General features: G+C 39.2%; 1 protein-coding gene across 3 annotated transcripts; it reads right to left on the reverse strand.

Moving 5' to 3' along the window:
- Positions 1-3826: 3826 nt before the first annotated feature.
- Positions 3827-10533, reverse strand: LOC110530043 (profilin-2). Of its 3 annotated transcripts, XM_021612817.2 has the most exons (4): positions 10198-10532; positions 7774-7966; positions 5899-5954; positions 3827-5630 (listed from the first exon to the last, which is right to left on the reverse strand). In XM_021612817.2, the coding sequence occupies exons 1-4, from the start codon at positions 10324-10326 to the stop codon at positions 5625-5627; spliced, it is 384 nt and encodes a 127-aa protein (XP_021468492.1). In that variant the 5' UTR covers positions 10327-10532; the 3' UTR covers positions 3827-5624. The 3 variants fall into 3 exon arrangements, with proteins under 3 accessions (XP_021468492.1, XP_021468491.1, XP_021468490.1); XM_021612816.2 differs by lacking the exon at positions 5899-5954 and having other exon boundaries at positions 10198-10528; XM_021612815.2 differs by lacking the exon at positions 3827-5630 and having other exon boundaries at positions 5637-5954; positions 10198-10533.
- Positions 10534-10761: the final 228 nt, after the last annotated feature.

Here is a 10761-nt window from a genome sequence, read left to right on the forward strand (position 1 = left end):
TATTATTTACTTCATGAAATACTATACTTAAAAAAAATCCCCCTTCTGTACAGGTGTGAGTTAGACTTCGATGAGTGCTCATCAGGCCCCTGTGATAACAGAGGCTACTGCCATAACCTCCCCAATGGCTTCCACTGTGACTGTGAGAGCAACTTCTCAGGCAACCAATGCACAGTCGACTGCAGCGAGTTCTACTTGTACCTGGCCCTGGTGCTGTGGCAATACATCTTCCAGTTCATTTCCTACATAATCCTGCGCCTTGATGAGGATGGCCAGGAGATCGACCAGGAACACCAGCAGATAGGGGCCAACATGGACGATTAGGGTCTATTGGAGCCAACATGTATGACAAGAGGCAATAACAAAATTAAAATAAATAATATACGTATATACAGTACCAGTCAAAAGTTTGTACACACCTACCCATTCAAGGGCTTTTATTTTTACTATTTTCTACATTGCAGAATAATAGTGAAGACATAACACATACGGAATCAAAAAATGTATTTTTTATTTGAGATTCTTCAAAGTAGCCACCCTTTGCATTGATGACAGCTTTGAACACTCTTGGCATTCTCTCAACCAGCTTCATTAGGTAGTTACATGGAATGCATTTCAATTAACAGGTGTGCCATGTTAAAAGTTAATTGTGGATTTGGTGTACTTCACAAAATAGATGGCATCATGAGGCAACAGAATTATGTGGATATATTGAAGCAACATCTCAAGACATCAATCGGGAAGTTAAAGCTTGGTCGCAAATGGGTCTTCCAAATGGACAATGACCCCAAGCATACTTCCAAAGTTGTGGCAAAATGGCTTAAGGACAACAAAGTCAAGGTATTGGAGTGGCCATCACAAAGCCCTGACCTCAATCCTATAGAAAATGTGTGGGCAGAACTGAAAAAGCGTGTCTGAGCAAGGATGCCTACAAACCTGGCTCAGTTACACCAGCTCTGTCAGGAGGAATAGTACAAAATTCACCCAATTTATTGTGGCAAGCTTGTGGAAGGCTACCCGTAACGTTTGACCCAAGTTAAACAATTGAAAGGCAATGCTACCAAATAAGAATTGAGTGCATGTAAACTTCTGACCCACTGGGAATGTGATGACAGAAATAAAATCTGAAATAAATCATTCTCTCTACTATTATTCTGACATTTCACATTCTTAAAATAAAGTGGTGATCTTAACTGACCTAAAACAGGGAATTTTTACTAGGATTAAATTTCAGGAATTGTGAAAAACTGAGTTTAAATGTATTCGGTTAAGGTGTACATCTTCAACTGTACTACCCTGTCTTGTCACAACACAACTGATTGGCAGTAAGGAGGAAAACCGACTTCAACTGTATATTCAGTTCTCTCATCAATAGCTATTGAACCAAGCATGGCATGAAAATGGTACATTCTGAATCAGGGGAGGATGGAGAACAATCAAAAAGTCCCCCCCAAAAAAGTGTGGATTGTTCTCCATCCTCACCTAACTTTAATTTACCCTTACAGGACAATCTGGGAATTCAGGCACATGTTCACCAGCATATGACCTCAACTGGCATTCAATACTCTTCCCATCTGCATACACTTGCCACATGACCAAATATTTTGCAATTATTACACTGAGGGGATTTGGGCACGAAGGATCTCATAAAGCAGAACGTTACATGAGAAGGTAGAGACTCTTCATCAAAGTATGGATGAAGTGAATTTCCCCAACCACTCCTCCCACTTTTTCAGGTATTTCGGTCTCTTTCTGTGACCAAGTTTACATGCACACCGTATTCCAGATATTAGCTCATACACCGTTTAAGGTCTTATTCGGGATACGCTTTTCACATGCACCTTTGATATTCCACTCACGATTATCTCCCTGTACCATGAATAAACAGAATATTCCTAATTTAAATTCATATGGGTTAAATGGAATAGTAACTGAAATAGACACTGACACTGACTGTAGGCCTATAACTTCTCACATGTAGCCTAATATAATATTAAATGCTGCAGAATTATGCATTTCTTGAAGTTCAATTATACAACAAATGTTCATTTTGTCTAGGGACCAGGAAATGAGGACTTCTTTTTTTCATCTCTTGAGAAAATGCAAATGTGCATGTAATGTGTTATCTTTGACACTTATGCAAGCAGACAGTATTTCAACCACAAAATGTGCACCCAAGACAAACTGAAGTCTTAACAGAAACGTGTTTAATCGTTTTATCAGATTTTCATTTCTTTAAAACCTGTCAAATTTGATGACATTTGGACATTTTGCACAGGAACAATCTTTCCACTGTTTTGGAGTTATTCAGTTTTCTCCCCAGTCCCTAAACGAAACAGACAACTTTACCAACGTTAACTAGATTATGAATGCATTAATTCTACCGATGTAAGACATTCTTGTGAGCACTACTTTACTTACTAGAACTATAGTTGACAAACAAATGGCCTAATAAATGTCGGAAATTATAAGCAGAAACATATCTAAATTAGGGGTGAAAGTAGCCTAAGCCAGTTGGCTATAAGGTCCAATACAGTGTATAGGCAAAATAAGTTATGGAATTACTATGGTGGCTCGAAATGTGCAGGTATATCCTACTTTTTAACGCGATTGGTTTGAGATTCCGATGAAAACACCATCACGTGAAACTGAGTATGCCAGACTGCAAAAAACAACAGTAAACAGGATAAGGTGTTGACATGCAACAGTATACCATTTAAGATCAGCCTATCACAGGCATCTTATCCGGGTTTATCATAACCGGGATACAAGCTTTTTAGGGTCATTGTAAACGGGATAGGATGTTTATATGCGTCAACTCAAAAACAGAATACTTGAGTATCCCGAATAATAACAGGACATTGGTGTGCATGTAAAGGTGTTCACTGTCACCAGATTCTGGGTTTATACAGCTGTAAGGTTACTTGTGGGCTGAAGATAATTACCGACCCGACTTCAGAACTCCCATTCACAGGTGTCTCTAATCAAATGACCTGTGTCACATTCAGGAGGGTAAATTTGTTGTATATAGCTAAAAGTCCCTATTCTACATGAGGCATGTCTTCTCTACATTACAACCTATATTTCTATCCATGTGAAAGCAACTGATAATATGATGAATTAGTGGTATTTCTTTGATGTACATGCTTAGAATATTTTCCATCAAGGTAACTGGTCAACTGAGGGGGAAGGTGTTCGTGCATTGACAAGCACACCAAAGACTGCATTAACGTTAATCAATAAAGACAGCACCTCAACAAGCCTATTTTATACCATAGCCCGCAGAATTTGAAAGATGACTTTGTGCTGAGATCAAAAACGAAATAAAAGTTCAAATGTGGCACAGACTCGCCTGTTGATTGATGTTTCAGCATTGCCTCAATGACGAGTTCAGCGTTTGACTTGACACGTACTAAATGCATGTGCAGTTACAAGCCTTAGCGGCTTGAGAGAGTAGAGTAGATTTAGCTTCAATCATAATATACCCCTCAGCTCTGAAAAATACCTGATGTGTAAAGATCGGTGATTGGTTGAAAGACTGAATTAGGCATGCATGAAAGCCATAAGCAATATTGCTTTCACACGAAATCCTCTCAGGCTGTTTACACAGGCAACCCAATTCTGAACGCCTGTCCAATTATTGTCAAAATAGCTTTTGGTCAAAATACCAATTAGTGTAATAAGATCAGAATTGGGCTGCCTGTGTAAACATAGAAATTGTAAAGTGTCTTGCCTGTTTCCCCACATTTCTATTTGAGCACTTTCACCATAAAGATGGATTAAAACCTAAACAGAACTTTATCAGGAAATAAAGCACAAACACAGGTTGACAGTTCTGGTTGGAATAACTTTTATTTGATCTGTCTGTAAACAAGGTGATTTATCAATTTATGGCATTTTCCCCCAAACATGTATCAAAATGCAAATTTAATAACTGACTGAATCCAAATGCATAGGGGAAAGAAAAATCACTAATCAGTGTGAAATGTGTAGTTCTGGACATATTCCACAAAGCCTTTACAGGAGGAAAGAGCCATAGTCCTTGCTGGGGCAGAAGTTCAAAATCTAACTCACAGTAGCAACAAATCAGATCTACGTTATGGCACAGGATAGTTTTCTTTGAAAGTTTTCACAAGACAACTCACTAGTGTTCTTATTCCAACCAACACCATTTTCCACCAATTTAGTGTAAACACTTTCAATGTTGTTTTTAATATACTGTTAAGTAGTGTGCTGACAGTTGCTGATACATCTTTGATGAGTAGAGCACAAGGCAACTCATTCAAAGAGTTTTGCCCAGCAGAGCTTGGGTTTACGGTCATTCACTAAGAATACACTCATTACCAGTTGTCCAATGAGACTGCAATTTCACCCGTTAACAAATTAGCAGTAAATCAATTAGTTTCTAAGTAATCTAAAGAAGCAGTAAGTGTTTTAAAGCCATCTGAAGTATAGTGTCTAATGACTGACAAAATGAGGGCAACAATCTTTCACAATGGTTTGAAGCTATTCTGAAAATCACCCTGACAGACAATTGGTCCTATGGAAAATAACTTGCCAAAACATGGTTTGTAGGGACGATACACTGCGCAATGTCAGCAGCGTGAAATAAAATTGCAGGAGCTGGCATATCCTAGATATGTGCCTGAGCTATTGCAAAGATGGAATGTCCATGAGGACTTTAAGACGTATTGAAGGTTCATGGGAGGAATATATATATATTTTTTAACTCAGCAATGCTGATCTTATCTGCCATTACTTTCAAACAATATTCCAACACCACATCAATGACTTGTAAGACCACATTCAAGTTACAACAGCAAAAGCAGTTGATGGAAGATAATGCAACCTAAAGAAAATAAAATCGAAATAGTGGGCTGACTCAGCTGAGGGGGTTCAAAGTATGTTTAGAGGACTATGCTGGAGGAAATCTTTACCTTAATGGATGTATGTATCAAATGACAATGCAAGAAGGACTGAATTAAAATAACATTTCTGGATGGAATATAAAGGTTTGGGAAAGGCGACTAAAAGATATGCATGCAACTTTCAAACCCTGACATGCTGAGGAAAGAGACCACACCAGACGGTCATCGCTTCAAAATTCTGAAAATACATTTTCCTATGCGAAACTGTCTGCACCATCGAACGACGCAACCAATTAAGGGATGCTTCCTCCTGTCATTTTCCAATTACTAAGTATTTGTTTATACAAGCCAAGTCCAAATTTGGTACACAATTTAATTATATTTTTTATGAATTTCTTTGCACATTTCCCTTTTGGTAAATATACATTTCAACCATTTCTGATGAACATGTTCTTACTTTAGTGTCAGAAATAGGGTACATAGTGTTAATGCTCTGAGAAAGAATGGTGAGGAAAAGGGACAAAAAAAACATGAATGAACAAAAAATAAAACAAAGGGTGTACATAAAAATGGAACTGGGGAAGAGTACTAATGTGTCTGCTAACTAATCCTCAAAGTACTGTCAACACAATGGAGGTGAGAAAGATGATGGGTAGAGGCTGCTTCAATATCCAGACTTCCTCAGGTGCTCAGCCATGGTAAATGCTTGCTTGTTGAGCTGTCCGCCATGGACCCCTTCCTTTCCCATGACTAAAACTAATGCTGGAGCACACAAGGAAACAAAAAGAAAAATGAACAAAACTGAAAATAGTCTTTTTCCCCACTAAGAGTGGGGATAAAAGTGACATAGGATGTTCCCACCACGACCATTACTCTTCATTGCTATTAAAGTTTCCACGACATTTGCCTGTTTGCAGAAGAAATCTTAAAAGCAATATTTATTCTCTTCTTTTTGTCCCTCAATTTTAACTAAGCAAGCTTGGTGACACTAGAACCCCGAATCCCTCAAGTATTTTGCCATTGAGTATGCCTTCTTATTCAATCCGCCTCCATGGACCCCTTCTTTGCCCATTACAAGAACCAAGACTGAAAGAGAAGAAAGGAAAAGGGAAAAGTTTAGAGTATTAAGAGGTTAAAGAAAAGGCAGTCACGTGAAGGAAAGGTTAGTAACAAAATGGAGGTGTACAGTTGGCACAACTGAAGATAAAGTTATGGCTACTTGTTTTACATTTGTATTACAGGGAAGAGCATGCTTGCAGGGAAATACCCATAAAGCCTTTGTCAGTGGTCAAAACACCTACAATACTACAGCCAACTATTATGGTATGATTTATCCTTTTTGTAGGAGCAAATAAAGTATTTACTATAAGCTCTAAAGCTTTACATTAAACCAAGTAGACACAGTAACTCCAGAGAAAAATCTATCCTTCACAAGTTCACTGAATACTTGCATACAAGTTCAATGCACACTTGCAAATGTGGAGGACAAATGTTTTTAGAAACTGGTCAACTGTACAGACACCAGGTAAAAGCCAAATTGACTCTAAAAAAGGCAAGTCAAAAAGATTTCTGCCCCATAGGAGTGTATACAGGCCAGGCTCGTATAATCTCTGGTTTATTAGGCTACTTTTATCAGGGTCATCATAACCACTACCGACCACCTGGTTTACCCCACACACACACACAACCTTCCACCTGAAGAGTAATGTGAGGGATGTGTGTGGTGTTTTTAGAGCCACTTCTTCACTGGCACCCGAGTCAGGATTATTAGTGATGTTAGAGGCAAAGTTTCACAGGGTGATTGGACAGTCACCTACCATTTCTCTTCATCCGTCTTGCCCAAAAACATTTGAGCCAGAATATTATTATCTCATGTAGCATTTCAAAACGTGACAGACTGACTTGAAAACAGAAGTCAATGGACTGCTAGTTTATCCAAAATTAAGCCGGCTATAAACCCATACTGCTTGCAATCAAGTCCTCAACATGTGAAGAGACATTGTAGGCTACTGTCCAGAGTGACAAGATGGCTAGGAATAATATAGGCATTAAACAGACTACCCAAAGCATGCAGCTAAAATGTTAGTTAGGTTGACAACCACCCAATAGTTAAGGAGCAGCTTAAGAAAATAATCAAAGGTAAAGACCCTCAGAGTTGTTGATTAGACTCATATGATGACAGACGATCAGAGTAAAGGGCTCAGACACACCAATAGAGTTAGCTGACCAAGAGCACTTAGCGCCTCAAAGTAATTTGTGAGCCCGAGTACACACTGATTTCACATGTAGCATCTGTGAAAAATGTCTGGAGCCAGAAATCTACAGCACATTGAACGATCGGCATACGAACTCTAGATCAACATTCTGTGCGATGTGCGCAAGCCTCAAGGACCACAAAGGCAAATTGACTTAGTAGGTAAACCTGGGCTTTTTGTTTTTTTTCTCATGTCATTTCTGAACCTCAACACACTAAATAGAATGAAGCCTAATGCACCATTAGCATTTCTCAAACAAAGTATGGATCCAAGGAAGTAACATGAACTTTGCCACAATGGACATCTTGCCGACCAGTGAGAATTTAACAGTTCTCCAATTTCTGTCTGCTGTGGCTTACAATGTCATACCTTAAATTGTACCCCTCGTCTAAATTGATGGAACAAATGCACACTTCCCTCTGCAATATTTCATGCTCAGACTAACAATATATTCTGCTGTTTTTTTTTATTTTAAACTACATATACTAATATGAGAACAGAGAGCATTAGAGAATAAATAACCACCAACAATCTGCAAGATGCTTGCGTTGATTAAGGACAACACTTGAGTATGTTATAGCCACAGATACATCCTAGAATGTTGCAATACCTGACTTTTTTTACCACTATAAAAAGTGGTCACCCTTTACCTTTGCCAGCTTTGCCTACAGTAATGTTGTACGTTGGCTCTCCTCCTTGACTCTTTGTCCTGATGTCCATTGTCCAGTCCCCTTCACTATGGAGGCTGTCTCTGATGACCGAGCACTTCTTTGAACCCAAGGCCATGCCGTTGGTGAAGAAGCTAGTCCTGTCCTTTCCAATGAGGACATCAATTTCTTGAGGCTGAAAAACAGTGGTAGTACACAGAAAGTTCATGCAGACATGTTACCTTTAGAAATGACATGGGCCACTAAAAGCTTCTATGGAATGGGGTGCTCATCTGGGTTTAAGTCATATTTTAAAGGGCGACGGTATCTCCCGAAAAAGAGCACAACAGAAGTATTCTAATGCACAGGTGATCTTTTATTAATTTAAGAAAACTGCAAACCTCAACCTGTCTTAGTCAAATCTTGATTTTATTGGTGGTTGTGGTACCACTTATTAATAAAAGCACCCATTAGCTTTTTTTACACCACCCTGGTCCTTTCATAACACACAGCTGTAGTAATCACAGGTGTATTCATGTTTGCCAAAATTGATTGTTAATTTATACAGTTTGAAGGGGAGTATGAATGTTACTTTTGAACCAGTGGCGGTCAGTGACGTTTAAGACGAGGGAGGAAGATTTGTTTTTCTTCACGAGCATGTCCATATTTCATGGCTCTCAGTCATATTCTAGTCATTCAGTTCAATGTAACATCAACATTTACAACGAAGCTGAACACAGGTTGAAAGAAAAATTTGACGTGACAGACAGTGACACATTCAATATCCGCCTTGCACTCTTGCCTGCGTCTAGCTAATCCAGGGTGTAATCAGTCCAACAACTGCAAACGAGTTTCTATCGGGCAAATTCCAGAATATTTATCTCCATTTGCTACCATTTAAGACCCCCCCCCACCACCAGAATGACTACACTCCTGGTCACATGTAAATACAGATCACTTTCATAGCAAAATATTGCTCTCTTGCTTCTCCTTCATGTAACATATTAATTGGTTCAAAACTGTTCAACTATCATCTTTCTCTCTCCGAGTCAACCACTCACCACATGTTATGCACTGTGCAGTGCTACGTGTAGCTTATGCTTTCAGTACTAGGTTCATTATCTGATCCTTTGATTGGGTAGACAACATGTCAGTTCATGCTACAAGAGCGCTGACTGGTTGGAGGACGTCCTACGGAAGTGGTCATAATTACTGTGTATTTCTATTAAAGGGGTAAGAACCATGAGCCTCCTAGGTTTTGTATTGAAGTCAATGTACCCAGAGGACAGAAGCTAGCTGTCCTCCAGCTACTACCCTACAGAGCGCTGTTGAGGCTACTGTAGACCTTCATTGCAAAACAGTGTTTTAATTATTTGGTGACGTGAATATATTTTGTATAGTTTTAACTTTATATGTTTTACTCTTTGAAATTCACTGATGGTCCTCCCCTTCTTGCTCTAGGGAGCCTCTGTTTTTAACACATGACGAATTACCAGTTGGTTTGATTACACCTGGGAATATGGTTCAAGTAGTACAGCATTTAGCTAATCTGATGTCAAAATGCAATAACTGGTTGCAAACTTATCTAGGTAGTTAGCAAGTTTACCCATTGTGGATGACATGGGGAGCAGCCATCTTGGTCCTGATTTGAGCAAACCGTTTAAGCATTCTTTCAGCTAGTTAGCTAAGAAAATAGCTAGCTACCAAGTACATTTACTTATCCAGACAGTTAGATATGATAAAGTCGAAATGTATGCACAAATATTGGCTAGCGTCTCCAATTCGAAACATTAGGTAGCCAACTTGGCTATTAGCCAAATAACTTTACTACTAGCAGTAAGCAACTAACGTTAGCTAGCGGCCTCAACTGTTTATTCGTGTATACTAACGTTAGCTAACGTTGGCAAGACAAGTCTTAATTTACTTACCTAGCCAACTAACGATAGTTGGCTATTGGCTAAGCTAGCCTAGTAACGTTAGTGGGTCGAATATATGGCTCTGACGTTAGCTAGCTTCAGACAACGACACTCATTCATTGTCTAACGTCGGCAAGCAGACTGCTAGTACATAACGCTACCTAACATTGATAGCAGCCAGCAAATATTGCATAATTGGCATTCGAGTAGTTGTTTGGTTATTATTGGCCAACAAATCACAGTGTACCAATTTGACGTTAGCAATAGCAAACTAGCTTGCTGACTTATCGACTTTGCTGGCCAAAAGGGGATATGCGGTGAAGCTAGCTAACGGTAGCTAGCTACTGTACTAGTTAACTGGCTAACATTAGGTAGCAAGCTCATTCTTTGCTAGGTCCGGCGAGGTTGTGATTATCCCAGGCAGCATTCATTCTGATTGACAAATATCCACTAGTGGCATTCATTATTTATTTATTTATATATAACAATTGGTTTCCCTTTCATTTCTTACCGTTATGTTGCTAAAAGTACCACCGGCATGTGCTGCCCAAACGTATTTGGCGTCCGTATACCCAACAATGGCGGAATCCTGACAGCTGCCGTCGGCCATCAGGTTATCCACGTAGCTTTGCCAAGACATTTTTGAATTTGTTAAAAATATACAGCTTCCTATTCACTCAAATATGTCGTTTCTAGGACAAGACCTTCACAGCCAATGTTGCACTGCTTACGGGTCAATTTAGTGTCTCCAACTATAGCTACCCCCACTTCAACGTTAACACACGTCTTGGCTCGAGCAGGAAAGAAAGCCAATGTAATCATGCAGCGCCTGAGCGTAGTCAGTATCAGATCCCTCCGCACAATGTGCTCACTGGCACTATATACTTAAAGGGGCAAAATAATTTTAAAACATGTCCTCACGAGTTTGCAACGCTTTGGATTATAGTACTTATGTGATTTGTGTAATATTCTTCTCGAAACTATATTGTGAGATAAATTGAGGAATGAATAGACAGGGTGAGTGTCTGTAGAACATTGCTGCAGTAAAGCAACATCTTTCATGATTTGAGGACCT

This window comes from Oncorhynchus mykiss, chromosome 8 (genome assembly GCF_013265735.2).
Source record: "Oncorhynchus mykiss isolate Arlee chromosome 8, USDA_OmykA_1.1, whole genome shotgun sequence".
NCBI lineage: Eukaryota > Metazoa > Chordata > Actinopteri > Salmoniformes > Salmonidae > Oncorhynchus > Oncorhynchus mykiss.

Bases quoted from the DNA above. Each gene is read 5' to 3' on its own strand.
- LOC110530043 (XM_021612816.2), bottom strand. From the start codon at position 10,326: ATGTCTTGGCAAAGCTACGTGGATAACCTGATGGCCGACGGCAGCTGT. The intron at 7,967-10,197 runs GTAAGAAATGAA...ACTGTTTTTCAG, and splicing joins GTACTTTTAGCAACATAACG to CCTCAAGAAATTGATGTCCT. The intron at 5,631-7,773 runs GTAAAGGGTGAC...TGTGTGCTCCAG, and splicing joins TGTAGGCAAAGCTGGCAAAG to CATTAGTTTTAGTCATGGGA.